General features: G+C 44.0%; 2 protein-coding genes across 2 annotated transcripts in view; one reads left to right on the top strand and one right to left on the bottom strand.

Moving 5' to 3' along the window:
• LOC130391718 (astrotactin-2-like) overlaps positions 1-65 on the top strand; it is a 47,771-nt gene extending 47,706 nt beyond the window's left edge. Inside the window, exon 8 of the mRNA XM_056601967.1 lies at positions 1-65. This exon is cut by the window's left edge and continues 8 nt beyond it. Within this exon, the coding sequence (XP_056457942.1) occupies positions 1-65 (65 nt within the window).
• Positions 66-6,271: 6,206 nt separating this feature from the next.
• LOC130392566 (apolipoprotein C-II-like) lies at positions 6,272-8,449 on the bottom strand. Its single transcript, XM_056603119.1, has 4 exons — positions 8,365-8,449; positions 7,816-7,880; positions 7,332-7,491; positions 6,272-6,781 (listed from the first exon to the last, which is right to left on the bottom strand). Exons 2-4 carry the CDS (start codon positions 7,862-7,864, stop codon positions 6,691-6,693), a joined length of 300 nt encoding a protein of 99 aa, XP_056459094.1. The 5' UTR covers positions 7,865-7,880; positions 8,365-8,449; the 3' UTR covers positions 6,272-6,690.
• Positions 8,450-17,087: the final 8,638 nt, after the last annotated feature.

Genomic DNA, 17,087 nt, shown 5'->3' with positions numbered 1-17,087 from the left:
GGGGAATGCAGAGCATGCACCTGGTGATGCCTGAGGGGAGCGTTGCCCACGGTAGAGACACATAAGAGACCCATGGAAAGAGAGAGGCATTCAGGGGGTTATTTTGGATGCCAGTATAGCTTTTTTGAATTGAATTGAATTGAATTGAATAGAGAGCTACCATGGGATTACTGCAGATCATGGGTACAACACAGTCTGAGGGTAATAGCATGGAGGGGCATTTTGAAAACACCATTTACTGAGGATGTGTAATGGATGAAAGATGAATGACTTTCACAAATCAAGATGAATACAAATAATTTGAAACATGTCTTAGAGTGTTAGAGTGTCTTAGATCTCTCTCTCTCTCTATCCCTCTCTATATTACTACTCTCTCCCTTCATTCACTCTCTTACTTTCTTTGCGTGTTTGTGTGTGTGTGTGTGTGTGTGTGTGTGTGTGTGTGTGTGTGTGTGTGTGTGTGTGTGTGTGTGTGTGTGTGTGTGTGTTAGTGTGTGTGAGTGTGTGTGTGTTTGTGTTTGTGTGTGTGTGGTTGACTGTTTTATTATAATACATTGCATTGAGATGATTCGCTCACCAACTACATTAGTATTCAATTCAAGTAGACTGTTAAGCATACTAAACCTATTGTAATAAACCATAATAATCTCGTACTCTCACTCTTGTGGAAAACGAATTAGCATTTTTTACTTTGCAATGCTTGCAAAGTAGTTACTTCAGCTAAATTGTTCATCTCTGGCGTAAGTGTATTGTGTGTGTGTGTGTGTGTGTGTGTGTGTGTGTGTGTGTTTGTGTTTGTGTGTGTGTGTGTGTGTGTGTGTGTGTGTGTGTGTGTGTGTGTGTGTGTGTGTTTGTGTGTGTGTGTAGTTGTGTGTGTAGTTGTGCGTGTGAGTTTAATCTATTGTCAAAGCATAGAAATAATTAGCAGCAGCTATAGAACAGCTGTGGAAAGTGATTACAATGCATTACACTAAGATGATTCGCTCATAACCTACCCACCTACTAAAGCTGAATAATCTCTCCATATTTTGGACTTTTCTGCAGTGTTTGCAAAGAGTTTTTTCTGTCAGCACCTCTGTTTGGACTTTGTGGCATGCTGCTGGTTATTCTTTGTTTTTACCACAATATGTCTCTATTTTAGTTGTGCCTCTGACCCCGCCTCTCACCTGTACCTCCTGCCAATGTCCATTTCCTGCCTTTTTTCCTGCTCAACTGTTCCTCATTTTGTGTTTACTGACCAGCCGGTGCTTTTAGTGCCACATGGTCCGATTTTTCTAACGTTTGGTCTTACCTTACCTAGTCATTTAAACTGCACTATATTCTGCCTGTACTTTGCCTGTTTGGTTCCTGCCTGGTTTTGGATTTTGCCTGCCGATATGCCATATATCTAGCCTGGCACCGCCCACCTACCTATTTCCGCTCAATTTTCATTTCAGTTCAGTACTAGGTCTGGGTCTGCTTAAAGGGGACCTATTATGTTTTTTCGACTTTTTTTTTGACCTATAAAAGTTATAATGATTGATAGTCATGTTTAACCATACTAAAGTGTCAAGTAATGACGTACATGCATTTCGACGTAATCCCTGCAGACAGTCTGGGGTGGCTGTGCAGAGCGCTAAACACTCGGGACAACGTTTGCGATTCACTTGTTCACATTTCCGGGAAATCATCTACGTAGAGGCACTCCTGCCGCGCCCCCATATGCCTGGTCAAATCTGCCCGCTCGCACGCTTCAAGGAAGGTAACCAATCACAACAGAGTCGGGTTGGCAGGAGGGGGGCGAGGGGGCGGAGAAGGACGAAACCGAGCGTTGACAGAGAATGCTGAAAGCGCCCAAATGAGAGGAAGAGTTTCCCGAAAATCTGCATAGTTTTTTGTGCATGGTTAAACACGACTATCAATCATTATAACAACGTTTATAGGTAATAAAAGTCGAAAAAACATAATAGGTCCCCTTTAATGTAAATGCGTTCCATGTAAACCAGATTTCTGGCGGTCCAATCAGCGAACTGAGGGAGTGGCTGAGAACGATAACGTCTAGGTCGCGCGCCAGTTTCAGTTGTAGTCAGAGGAAGACAATGGAGAAGGATACGAGAGAAGCTATTCGGTCTGTTGTGGAATCGCTGCCGAAAATCGACCAATTAAAGCCGGCGCAAGAACAAGCTTTGCAGAGTTTTGTTGGTGGCCATGATGTTGTGACGCTTCTCCCCACCGGGTTCGGGAAAAGTTTGATTTTCCAGCTGGCTCCGTTAGTGGTGAAGGAGCCGGTCCCGTCGCATGACATACGTCACGACCAAACGCTATGCGATTGGTTATGGCAGATCCAGAGTGGCACTGGGCGGATCCAATCATTTTAAAACTTCTACAGACACCCGCCTCCAAGTGAGGGAACGTTTGTCAATTGAGCAGTTCCAGACCTTCTGTACAAATGAAATGAAGTACGATGGTCTGGTAGGACCAGGCAACCATATATCGGCATATCATTAAAAACAGATAGGATTCCAGATGAGGTATCCATATCGGATATGGATAACTCGCCTGGAATCCCATCTGTTTCCTTGGTTCTGGCCTTTGTGTGTCCATGGACTGCTCTTTGAACGGTGACCTGGCGTTCCTTGCTTTGTTTAGATTTTTCTCCCTGTTTAAGTCAACAGCGGCCCTGTGCCCTATCCTATATTTATGTTTTTGCATTCTTCTTGTAAGACGGGAGTTGTGTTTGTTAAGGATAGAGCCTTGCTCCGCCTCAAATAAATCATTTGAAATGTATCTGCTTTTGGGCTTGAATTTCATACACCCCTGACATATTTCAGCTTGGTATATTATCGCTGGCGTAAATGTATGTGTGTGTTTGTGTGTGTGTGTCTGTCTGTGTGTGTGTATAGGGCGCATGCACGTTCCCCTGTGTGCATGTGTCGGTGCCTGCATGTGAGTGCATTAATGCCTGTGTGTGTGTGTGTGTGTGTGTGTGTGTGTGTGTGTGTGTGTGTGTGTGTGTGTGTGTGTGTGTGTGTGTGTGTGTGTGTGTGTGTGTGTGTGTGTGCGTGTTGTGCCTGCGTGTGCACCCGTGTGTGTGAATGCGTATACTATAGCAGAAGAACGAAGAGGAGAAATGCCAGTAACAGATGGCGGGCTGGCCTCTGTGCAACTGCTTGGGCGATTACGGGCACAGCTGTCAGTCACACTGTGCGTTTGTCTGTCTGTGTGCGTGTGTGTGTATCTTTGAGTGTCTGTCTGTGGGGAGAGGGCCGTCCTGTTCTTATTGTATGTCGATCATGCCAGTACTCCACTTTCTATGGTATCCTATTTTCATGCATGCATGGTTTACTGCATATTAAAAATTGGATCTCAATGAATTCCCTTTGGGCTTAATTAAGTCATTGGAGCAGCAAAACGGAGTCACCATCACTGAATGTTACGTTCACGACAACAGACACGCGTGCGTGCGTGCGTGTGCGAGTTGATGCGTGTGCGAGAACCTGCCCCTGGTCACGTGGAGGTGTGCATGGTATTTAGCGCCTATTTCACCTATCGACCCTTCTTCCCACCACGTGTTGTGCAGGGATCGCCCTGCATAGTGCATACACACATTCCCTCACCCTCTGGCTCTCTCTCTCTCTCTGACTCCATCTCTCCTTTCTCTCACTTGTGCCTTAGCAGAATGGGGTTTCATACTGCCATCTAGTGGTGACGTAGTGGCCGGGCTGGCCCTGATGAGCGCCTATTATAGAGCAGATGAGAAGGATTTGTATGGGTAGACAACTTCCACTATAATATCTATTCAAAGCTATTCTATTGGAGAGAAGATGCTCGTTTGAACAATTTAAGACATTGAATATGAACAAATATGTTACTGTATGAAGATATTAATTGTACATAGTTATTGTAACTACAAATACATAATTTATCACTCAACATTGGATTTTGAATCAAAAACCATACAGCTAGGACTGTAGCACCCTAACCTACTTTCCTGTCCCAAAGTAATCATCCCTACCAAAAAGCACGAGTTGCTGCCTTTGTATTTCCGTACAAGGTTTCTTCATTGTTTCCGTCTGCATGGGGGTCAAAGGTGCCCAGGGTCAGAAGGCAGTGTTGTTCATAATTGAAAAAAAATAGAACTCAAACCACATGGGATAGTTATATAAACTACATACCTTGATGTCTGTTCTAATTCGCAATGGAGAAAAAAACATTTTGACTGGGAACAGAGGACCTTTTGTGATTTCATCATTGAATAGCTGGTGCTATCCAACACACCCAGCCCACCAGTGCATGCACACAACCCTACACACACACACACACGCACGCACGCACGCACACACGCACACACGCACACACACGCACGCACGCACGCGCACGCACGCACGCACACACACACACACACACACACACAGACACATACACATACACACAAATGTAGAACAACAGAAAGAGGAGGAAATTGCAGTGTCAACTATGAGGAGTAGATTTATTGTCAACCATTCAGAAATAATTACCAACAGCTAATTGGCCATCTGTGGGAACGTTCCTGGCTGCCCACAAAATCTCTCCCAGCGTACGGTTCATACTATCTAGATCAAGCCCTGAGCTGTTCAACTCATAGACCCTTAATTTTTCCTAAGAATTTATACATCCGGTAAATCTTTCATATATTGGAATATGACTGGAATATACAATGTGAAATGAAATGGGACAAAAAATAAAGGGAATCAAGGAGCTGTTTGGTTTTATCTTCGGCCACAGCAATTCAAAAGAGTAACAAAAAGTCATTACACAATTGCCGCTCTTCAAAGAGCACACGGAAATCATTGATTAAGTCCATGTTTACTTGCTCAGCTGGAGCAGTGCAAAGGCCCACTGACCACAGTGAGATTCTAACCACCGACCTCTTGGTTACAATGACAAAATATATTTTTCATTCCTCCTTTTCTTTCGATACTCTGATCACAATGCAAGCCCAATAATGTTTACTCCTACGAACAATTATACTAACTCATATTGGGTATTGGTTTATTTATTTCATTAATCATTTGCAGTTAACCTCATTTGTATTATTTTGCATGTGCTGTGACGTCCACATTTTCCCGTCTGGGATTGATACAGTTTCTATAGCTTATCTACCAGATGAGGTTAACTAAAGCATGTACTTTTCATTTGATGTTGTTAAATGGACACGGTGATGACAAAGAGAAACAGAGAGAAAGAGAGCAAAAGAGTATGGAAAGGAGAAGAGGAGAGGAAAGGAGTAAGGGAATAATACAAATGTTCAATGGACTAAAGTCACCATGCATACGGTTTGGTTTGACTCAGCTTTATGGTTATTTTCACAGTAATTAATACTATGAAATACAGCCACAGCATGATCAGGGATACTATGTCATACTGGGGGTAAAACCCCAGTACCTGGGTGAATACCTGGGGTTACGTGGGGTTACATGAGTAGGCCACCAGCCACCCCCCCTTTCCCCGTACATAAATCCATATAAATCAATCTCTCTCCCTCTCCCTCTCCCTCTCCCTCTCTCTCTCTCTCTCTCTCTCTCTCTCGCTCTCGCTCTCTCTCGCTCTATATATATTTATTTATTAGAGTTTGGAAGTAGATTGGATGTAGCTATTTACTGTCCCCTTTGGGTCTGGAACTGTGCTTGTATCATAATTGATACGCTAAGAATAGCTTTGAAGGGGCACTGCTTTGCAAAGAAATATCCTCTTGGGATCAACATGCTTCCAGCAACATCTCAAGCCACCATCCCTCCCCTCCCAACTCCTCGAAGCTTATGTACAGTGGCTTGGTCCAATAAATAATAATATCTAATTATTTATTATAAAGATAATGTATTTATAACTGACCAAGTCAATAATTCTCTCTCTCTCTCTCTCTCTCTCTCTCCTCATTTCTCTCTCTCTATGGTAAACATGTTGATGGTTCAGGGCTCACGGCAAATGTGTATTCAAATCTCAAGCTAATTACAACTCAAATATCTTATTGCCTCACCCTCTGTCAGAACTTTTTCACGTTCCTGTGTTGTGCAATACATCTCTAGGCTAGCACGCATATATTTCCACAGTAACATTTCTTATGATCCACGTTCATAAGCCTACATCAGAAATATGAATTAACAGCTTGTCAAATCTAATCTATGCCAATGGCTGGTTATGTACATTGATGCAGAGATAAACATGGAGCCTTGTCTCCAGGAACTCCCGCAAAAGGATGATCAACTTTAAAATGTACATTTTGAAAAACCCACACAAGAGGTAAATCACCACGTTTCGACATTATGTTTTCTATAAATATTTTATTTGTAAGATAAGCAACATAAATATTTAAATTTCATCAACACAGGCTTGAGATCTGAGTGAAACTGACAAACATCCACCAGCTGTCTCTATTGGGACAGCATTTAGAATAACTTCCTTAAACTCTTTGTCATTTGAGCGTGTTGTTGTTGCTGTCTGTCGGTTGCTTTTCCTTTGGTTTATGTCCCGTGTTGGTCCCATTGTGTTCCAGCGCCGTTACAATTGGACTAATCATTGGTTGTGTTCAGTGTGTCTGGGGGTTAGCTGTTCAGCTCAAGAGGAGCATGTTGGGTGAGAAGGCCCTGATGGAGCAGACACTGGTCTGTGTTCATCAGCATACGACGTGGTTGTTAAAGAGGATGATTGTGGAGGGAACAGACCGCAAGGCTGTTACTGCTGTGGGTACAGGATGAAGTACATCTGGTCCTGCATGATGCCGAAGTACGTGCTGACCACCAGAGTGGTGTCTTCGTAGATGCCCCTGTGGGTAACAGGGAGCATAATGGCGTCACGTTCATTGCATTCAAATATCACAATCGTACAATTTTGATATGGTGCTAATGGCATGGTAATATCACTCCATGGTCATACCTTAACATAAAGTTGAAGATAAAGAGGTGTATTCATGGAAATTATGATTGTAAACTAACAATTTCACTCACATTAGTTCAAATGTGTGAACTGCATAGGCAGTCCACAAAGCCCTTACCAATAAGATCCAGCCTGATATTTATGTATTGGATGTTTTGGGAAATTGGACAGATATTTTGTTTCCTCTTAATGTATTTATATTCTGCACCACTTCTAGAAAACCAACCATTGTATCATAAGGATAGACTCTTCTCTTCCTTGTTTGAACAGTGAACATGATTGAACAGTGAGGTGAATACCGCCTTGTATGGTAAGAGACAGATACCATAAAGCCCTCTGTACCAGCTGTACACACATTAAAGATCCTATCGTCTTCAGGTACATCTAATTGAGTGTGTTATTATCGGTCCCTGTAAGGCTTTTGGCTGTGTGTTTCTTACTTGACTTTCTCCTCCAGCTTCATGCCTCTGATGTTGTCAATGTAACCCGAGGCGGTGTTAACAGAGCCGTCATAGTAGGACTTGATGGTGTCTGTGATCTTGGTCAGGGACCCTGCCTCTTCCTCCACTGCCTGCCTGGGCATACGGAAGCTCTCAGCACCTGGACACAGCAGGTCAGCGGGGGTGATTATAACAACAATAACACTATAAAAAGACTCACTTAGCCAGTGAAGCTTGAAGACAAAGTAAAATTTGCTAAAGGCTAACTTCTGGTGTAGTTTTTATTCCATGGGTCCAAATTTAACACCTGCCACCAGCCAATGATAGATACATTTGATAATTTGTCAGGTCAAACAATTGACGGCTACTTATGAAAATAATGACTTTGATAATTGATGTTTAAAAATAATGACTTTGATAATTGATGTTTTCACTCATAATATGTAAAACTCTGAAGTTATTTTTAACCCCAGTTGAGACTTACTGAGAGCAAGGAGTGTCACCATGACGGCGATGATGAGCGTTTTGTTCATGTTGTCTACTGTTTACCTTAAGAGAGACAATCAGTTGTGATTCATTGTATACCTGACATCAGGTCTCAGACATTCTGCTCTGTTAAAGATTCTGCGGTCAATCAGTCATTTAACAATTAGTCAGAAAACTATTTCCTTCAACAATTATGGAATATACAATTCTGAAAGTAATTTAACCATTAAAAAAAATATCCCAAATTACCAAAAATGTGAATTAGATAATATAATAGTGATAATACTTTGCTTATTTATCAATAGTTCTGCAATTAACAAATATTAAATACCAATTCACTAAAAAGACTTTGTCACAACCTTAAAAAGGACAAATACTAATTCAGAAAAAAAAAGATTAATTTATGAGTCATTAATGTCATTCGACCTTCCAACATTCCCATGAATTGGGTAGTAGGCCTATCACTGCATTCTAATGCGATATTGTTGACATTTGACCCATTCAACGTGACCTAGGCAGTGAACCAAAGCAAGTGGCCGCCGCTCACCTCTCTCTTCCAGATGGGTCTGTGTCTGTGTGATTCCAGGGAGCTGATGGGGCCTGAGCTGTGAGCTGTATATATACAGCAGCACAGAGAGTTTGTTGTCGCTCTCGGAGACAAAGTGCAACCCAGCGTCAGATAAAGCCTAGCTGTTTAAGGGTGTGTGGCTTCTGGTGTTCAATGGACACTGTTTCATTATGTCCACATAAACAACTGACTGGACCGGTAAACATCAGGGGATCAATCTAAAAAAAACTAAAATCTTCAAAGGGGAAGAGCGGGGGGTCATCAGTAGATTTAGCTAACCATTGTATGTCCGTTGTTCCCATTGTGATTAAATCATGTCTCAGATTGGTATTACACCTTGCCCTGGCCCCAAGCACCACGCCAGCTCACTCATTAGGCTACTTGCATAATAGTGACTCATGTCCCACGTAGATAGTCCTAAGTCTAGCCTGGCCTGACACGTCAGCCAGAGCATTTGTTTTGGAACTATTTGTTTTGAATTAGTAAAGTATGTCAACTAAATAAATGTAGAGTCTCCTTGCACCTTTCTTTTATTGATATTCAAGTGAATTCCTTTCCCATGAGACATACAAGGAAAAAAACATAATTAGACCTCAATGCTACAGTTGAACCAAACCGAACAAGCAGGCTGTTGTAACATGGTTTGAGTTCTTCTGGCAGTATATCTTTAGGATCCAGCCCCTCAGAATTACTGTTTCATTCCATCTAAAAATACAGTAAGTGTCCCCCTCTTCATAATGTTGGAGCTTAAAATGAACATGACTAATACTTTTGACCGTTTAAAACATTTTTTAAAGGGTTATATATCATATTTTTCAGCATTGATGAAAGGTGCTTGGGTACTTTAAAGCAGTATGTTTTACATTTGACCAAAATATATTCTAAATATTCAATTACTTTGGTTAGGATATTATTATTGTGTACATTTCGGCCTCTGTTTCGGAGACGTTTGATTTCGCATTGCCTGAATGGTTTGGTCAAGTAAGACTGTTCATGCTGTTCTGTCCCTGCCGTTCTGTCCCTGCTGTGTGCCATGTGTGTGGATGAGTGTGTGTTAGTGATAAAGGCAGGACGAGATAGTGAGAGAGAGATTTGGTGTACATCGTTGTGCATCGACTAATCAATGCACACAGGTTAAACCAGCCCTCACCACACACACTCGGGGAGAGCTCCTCATGGCAGCCCGGATAATATGCTTCATATACCATTGTTCTTCAAACTCCAACATTAAACCGATTTAAACATCATACATTCCCTGGTTGTGGAGGAGCCCAGTAAAAGACACATAGGTGGAGTGTCGCAGCCACCAAGGTGGTGTGTAGCAATGGATCTTGCTACACTGGCACCCAATGTGGGGCCTCTCCAAACAAGAAAAGGGACATAGAAGAGCCTGCCAAGGACACACTGGGCCACCAGCAGTGGCCAGGGGCAGCCACCATCCAGCACCAGCCCTTTCCCCAACAGCGCTGTGGAGCCCAGCAGGGGACAGGGGAGGCAGCACAGCAACCGCCACAGGATGGTCTACGGCTAGCCACCCCTGAATCCCGCCCACAGCAGCCAGCACAGCACCCCAAGGCCCCATGCACCGAAAAAGGCTCACGTTGAGAGAGGGACGGCCCTACTGAAGGCTGTGCCGGGCCCACCGTGGACCTGGCGCGGCGGCCAAGCTGTTGATCCTCCACCCAGTCCGTCCAGACAGCCCTGCAACGGCAGTGTCCAGTAGAAAAAATGCCAGTTGAGGCTGCAGCCCAAGCCTCCAGTCTCCAGGATAAAGGAGAAGGGTAGGTTGGCACCGGGGAGGTGTGTCCTACCCAGTGGTCACACCTTCTTTATTTAGGTATTTGTGTATGGGTGTTTTCTTTTGGATGGTTGGGGGTGGGGGGGTGAGTAGGCTTCGGCTGGGGATTTTTCCCCAGCCTCAATTGGACATGAGGGCCTGGGGAGTGTGTGTGGATGATGGCTGGATTAAGCAGCCTCACCAGCCTCACCTTTTTGGACTCTGGAGTTGGGTGAGGCTGAACACCTGTTGTACATTCACTAACCAACCTGCACAGGTTAAACCAGAGCTTTGCTCCGATATCCATACACTTAAACGTAGTACACTATCTGCACTTACTAAGTGCACAGATTTTCAGATGTCAGTGTTGTTCCAAATTGAATACTCAATTTGGTCTGCCGCCGCGAATCGTCCCCCGCAATAAACATCCTGCTTTGAACGGTGAACCCTTTACTCCTAGCAGCTATAAAAAAGCAAAAAAGCTATAAAAACGACAAAAAAATTACTCCATTAATGCAGTCTATCTGGAAATTGTGCCGACGTTGGCTCAGCCTCTTCCCTCCGTTGAGAACAAAAAAGTGTGCATCGATCCATACTCAGAGTTTTGACCGTTTTGAGTACACCATTCTGTTCCTTTTAGTGTGGAACAGAATCATACAATCTTAACTTTTCAGGCAAGTGCTAAGTGTTAAGTGCTACACCGCAGACGACGTCCTCCAGATAAAAAGATCCACTGACTGGTGTGGTCTGATTGGTTATCGTTGATTGACTGATGAAGGTTCATGCTTATTGGCTGTGTGTTATTAAAATCCTGAATCACAGAAGGTCTTCTGTTCCCGTGCTTATGTCCTCCTTAGGGAATTAGAACAGAAAGGTATGCTGTTTGTCAAAGTTGAATGGTGTTATGTTAGAAATAGAGGCATGAAATATAGAACTTTACCAGGTCGCTGGTTTCCGTTATGAACAACACTGCTTTCCTGGCGCCACGTGGACCCCAATACTGACCGATACAAGGAAGATACCTTGTTCGGAAATACAAAGGCAACCACTTATGCTTTTTAGAAGGATAATAACTTTGATGCAGAATACAGTCCTAGTTGTAAGTGCTACGGGTTCAAAATCCAATGTTGAGTGATGTCTTTGTGGTTCAAATTGTATCCTCCAACAGCATCATATTTGTTTATATTGGTTGTCTTAAATGGTGCATACGAGCTTCATCTCTCGAAGGTCCGTTGGATAAACATGCCAGCATAGCCAAAGCATCACCACTAGATGGCAGTACGACTCCCCATTCTGCTAAAGCACGAGCGAGAGACATGCATACATACTAGAGATGTTTTACAACACAGCTGACATTCAAAACATTTTCTAACCTTAACAATGAACCAATCCCATGCCAAAAAAAATGTCTGCTGATAATTATATTACATAATTTCGAGAGAGAGAGAGAGAGAGAGAGAGAGAGAGAGAGAGAGAGAGAGAGAGAGAGAGAGAGAGAGAGAGAGAGAGAGAGAGAGAGAGAGAGAGAGAGAGAGAGAGAGAGAGAGAGAGAGAGAGAGAGAGAGCACATGTGTGTGCAAGGAGTTCCCTGCAGAACACAAAGGCTGGGGAAGAGGGTCGACAGGTGAACTTCATTCCATGCACACCTCCACATGACCAGGGACAGGATCTGAGAATCAACACACACACACACACACACACACACACACACACACACACACACACACACACACACACACACACACACACACACACACACACGCACGCACGCACACACACACACACACACACACACACACACACACACACACACACACGCATACACACACACATGCAGAACAGAAAGAGGAGGAAATTGCAACGTCAACTGTGAGGAGTAGATTAATTGTCAACCATTCAGAAGTAGTTACCAACAGCTAATTTGCCATCTGTGGGAACGTTCCTGGCTGCCGAAGAATCTCTCCCAGCGTACGGTTCATACTATCTATATCCAGCCCTGAGCTGTTCTGTCCTTAATTCTTCTTGAGCATTTAGAAATTTGGGCTAGTTTCCATATTTTTGAATATGAATGAAGATCATAAAATGTGAAAATAAATGGGAGGAAAAATTAATGAAAACAGGAGCTCTTTTTGTATTATCTCTCTGGAGAAATTAAAAAGAGAAACAAAAAAGCCATTACACAGTTGCAACGAGCACATAGCAATCATTTATTCAATCTATGTTTACTTGCTCAGCTGGAGAGGTGCAAAGAAACACTGACCACAGCGAGATTCAAACCAGCGACCTCATAATAACGATACAATTAACTTTTCATTCCTCCTTTTCTTTTGATACTCTTTACTCATCACTTCAGTATGCAAGCCCAATTATGTTTACCTCTACTAACAATTGTTTAGTAATAGTAATAGTTATATTCTGCGTTACATTTAATTTCTAAATATCATATTGCGTATAGATTCATTTTTTGTCAACACTCATGTAGAAAACAGACTATCACATCATCACTTTAGAGTAAAAAAAACACAACAAAAACAAAACAGAAACATCCCTAAAATACAACAAACCTGTCCACCAGAAAACGTGTTTCTCTAATCAGAAGCTTACATTCAGCTCTCCGTCCCCCCTCTCAGAGCATAAAACCCCTCCAACAGCCCATATGTGACTGAAGCCCAGCATATCGTCCATCATTTGATAATAAGCATGTTCCACCCTCAGTCGGGCCTTCAGCAGTCCCTTCAGAACCAGCACCGGCTCCACACTACCGACACTCTAAGCCCGGTTCCTGCGTGTTAGCCAGATCGCCAACTTGGCAGAACCAGATAAAAAGTTCACAAATGTGTGTACACTCTTCTTCTGAGCACAGTACTTCGGGCCAAAAATAACCAAATCAAAAGAAAAATTCTCCCCTAGACCCTGAAACCACTTTTTTAAAAGCTCAAACAGTACTGTCATCCGAGGACACTGAACGAATAAATGCACCCGGGTCTCAATCTGAGGGCAGAAAATACACTCCTCCCCCTGCTCTGGATCCAGGTGCGCTCTCCGCTCTGTATCTGTTTGTAGCTATTGCTCCATGTACAATCCTCCCCTGGAGGTCTGCTGTCCATTTTTCAAGGGGCAGCTTGTACAGAGACCGCCAGCTGCCTTTCGGGGAAACGTCTGGACCAAAAAAATCTGTCCACCTCGACTCCTGCATGCCTGCCAAATAGCACAGGTTCAGAACCTTGGAGCAGATTTGGTACAAATCCTTCTTCCCTGCAGCCTGAAAAATCTCCAGGTATGGGGTTGTGAGAGACAGCAGCTGACCTCCTCCCACTCCCTCACAACTGGGGTGATAGACAGAGCGGGGAAACTGTACTCTCCCTCTTCGCTCCACTGGTCACACAGAGTGCAGTTTTGTGCAATTCTGTCAGAGGTTGTTGGGGGGAAGGAAGGCCTGAAAGTGTTGGGAGTATTTTTGGGCACTGAAAGTGTCACGGAAAGGCTAAATGGAGAGGCTAAAAGGAGAAGCTAAATGACTAAGCAAATCGAATAGGAAAAGGAAAAGCAGCGGGGAAATGGAAATGCAAATGTCAAGGAAATCGCCCTTTTAAATGTCTGATTAAAATCTGTATTCTTAATCCAATTTGTGAATCCAGTTATTTATTTCTCTTTTTAAACTGCATTTTCAAATATATTTTTAAATTGCATCATTTATTTATGAATTCATTAATGATTTTTTAAATAATGTACTTATTGACGGTTTTAAGTTGTTTTTGTAAATCCCATTTTAATTTGAGCTACTTATTGATGGATTAATATTTCATTTGTAAATAATTTTTATAATTCCTCTTTTTATTGCCCATTAAAATATCAAATAATAAATTACTTTGTATTTCTTTATTACTATTTCCGTGACACTTGTGGTCCTCCATATATGGTACACATGACCATGTTACTTTTTAGTCTTTTTAGCGGTTTTACATTTTTTCGCTTTTCTCGGAATTGTAATATAGTTTTTGAGGCGAAAGCGTTTCTTTTCGTCCAAGAGGTTATAACCGACCAATCTTTTCAGTACATCAACAGATCTGATGAACTTGTCTGTGTCACTGAAGTAATCATTTAGTCTAACAGACTTTTTAAATGTCGCATCCAGAAATTGATTCATTTCCTCAAAAGTATAGAGATCTGTGTTCCTGATGGAAGCCTCACCTATACTAGACACTGTATCTGACTCAGAGTCATACTCCATATCTTCTCCCTCACAGGATGCCTGACTATTTAACATACCCTGTCCTTCATTGGTGATCACAGTGGGATCTCTGCCTGTACAACTAGTGGAAGCTGCTTCAGTGCCTGCAGACTGAGAAACGCTCAGGTTCTCCGCAGCCACAGGAGCCTGCTGTTTCTTAGGCTCGCTCTGTTCCTCCCTATCCAAGTCAACATCCTCAAAATATGGCACCGGTGGCACCGAACCAGTGGCACCGGCTGCCACGTTCTCAGCACCGGGATCCGCACCCGCATCCGCACCCGCGGCGCCAGCACTGGACCCGCCAGCCGCGGACCCAGCACCGGACTCACCAGCCGCGGACCCGGTCACGGACCCAGCACCGGACTCGCCAGCCGCAGACCCGCCAGCCGCAGACCCGCCGGCCGCGGACTCGCCAGCCGCGGACCTGACAGCCGCGGACCCACCGGAGCCGTCCGCCGCATCAGCGGAGCCGTCCGCCGCATCAGCGGAGCGAGCCGCCCCCTGCTGTCTATGTGGACACGCAAAGCGTTTATGTCCCACATCCCCACACTCAAAACATTTGAACTGTCCTGAGCTGGCGTACACCATATAAAAACCATCACCGTGCTTCCCTCTGAACGACACATCGAGTGTTTGTGTCGGCGAGTGAGTCCAGGAACATAAACACCTGCCGCCTCAGACACTGTACGTGCTTCAGTTTGGGATCCTTACATCCTAAACTCACTCACTCATTTTAAATACACCGGCAAACTTACCAAACCTACGGAGCTCGTTCTCTAACAAACTCGTTCGGTATGAACGGCGGAACACCGGACATGGTGATCCGCGTGAAGGGAACCGACAGCGGGGAGACCTGCACGAATAAGTTCCTGATAAACACGCCACTCTCTACCAGCTGATACACAAGGGGCTCCTCTTTCAGGAACACAACCACTGCTTTATTCAGTCTAGATGCAAAAGATAATTTATCATGACCTACCTGCTCACCGACAGCCAACAGAACTTCCTCCACAGTAACGCTACTATCCGGCGGGACTATCCTAACTCCCTGCCGGATAGACGGAGGTGGCGTCTCGGAGGACGCCATTCCTCCCGAAAACCTCCCGACACAACCACTGATCACTCGCCAACACAGTAAAAGTATTAGTAAATCTTACCTGATCATGCACATAGAACAGACGGAGAACGTGAAAAAGGGACAGAAAACAATTCAAAACTCCGCGCCACTCGCACCCCCACCACCGCCGCTCACACTCACACACCGGAAACGGAAACAGATGAGAGGAGAGGAGAGGAGACGTGAGGAGTGGAGAGGAGTGAGAGGAGAGGAGAGGAGAGGAGAGGAGAGGAGAGGAGAGGAGAGGAGAGGAGACGTGAGGAGAGGAGAGGAGAGGAGAGGAGAGGGCTGGGGAGGATGGGAGAGGAGAGGAGGGGAGGGGGGAGGACGGGAGAGGAGAGGAGAAGAGAGGAGAGGAGAGGGCTGGGGAGGATGGGAGAGGAGAGGAGAGGACAGAAGAGGAGAGGAGAGGGGAGGACGGGAGATGAGAGGCGAGGAGAGGAGAGGAGAGGAGAGGAGAGGAGAGGAGAGGAGAGGAGAGGAGAGGAGAGGAGAGGGCTGGGGAGGATGGGAGAGGAGAGGAGAGGAGAGGAGAGGAGAGGAGAGGAGAGGAGAGGAGAGGAGAGGAGAGGAGAGGAGAGGAGAGGAGAGGAGATGAGAGAGGAGGAGAGGAGAGGCTTGGGGAGGATGGGAGGGGGAGAGTTTTGAAAGGAATAGAGGAGAGAAAAGGGGAAGGGAAATAATACAAATGTTCAACATGGACTTAAGGCTCCATTAGCATAAGGTTTGGTTTGATTCAGCTTTATTGTTATTTCACAGTAATTAATACTATGAAATACAGCCTTAAGCCATAGCATGATCAGGAATACTATTTCATACTGGGGGGAAAACCCACTGATTACCTGGGGTTATTGTTGTTTGTTGTTTGTCTTGAAGGACGGTCACAAACCACTCATCCAGTGGTGGAGCTAGGGGGTGCCACTCTAGACTGAATCCCGGCCACCCCATTGGCCACCCTTGTCGTATTTGCATTTAAAAATAATAGTAATAATAATTTAGCATTTCTGCAGAGACTTTATACATTTATGTCCGGCTCTTATGTCCATATCTGGTGAATAGATGCCCTCTTATATTGTGGAACACACAAAGATCATTGAACCATTCAAAGAGGTATTCCATGAGCTATTCAGGTTAAGGACCATTGCCATACCTGTGAGTTCAGCTACCTGTGAACGAACCATTTCCAAACTCAAACTCTTCAAGACCTACCTTAAATCTACCATGGATGATGTTCGCCTCAGCAATCTAGGAGTTTTAAGTGTAGAGTCAACGTGCTGGATTTTGGTGATTTTGTGAATCGCTTTGCTACAAACCACAATAATCGCAGAATACGGCTGATGTAAGATGAATCTATGCCAAGTTAATGTCTTTTGTATATGTTAGAGGCAGGGATTCAAAAGTTTAAAAAATGAATGTTTTTGCAATTGTGAGATTTATTTTCTGATAAATGCACTGCCTTTTAACTTTTTACTTTTACAGTGTTCGATCAGAAGGTCGAGTTAGTGTTTTTGTTTAAACAGACCTGAAAAGCTGAGACCAACATGCACTTGTTGTCTTAGAATCTGAGTTCAATACAC

The sequence above is a fragment of the Gadus chalcogrammus genome, chromosome 11, assembly GCF_026213295.1.
Source record: "Gadus chalcogrammus isolate NIFS_2021 chromosome 11, NIFS_Gcha_1.0, whole genome shotgun sequence".
Lineage (NCBI taxonomy): Eukaryota > Metazoa > Chordata > Actinopteri > Gadiformes > Gadidae > Gadus > Gadus chalcogrammus.
This window is presented reverse-complemented; position numbering and strand designations above follow the sequence as displayed.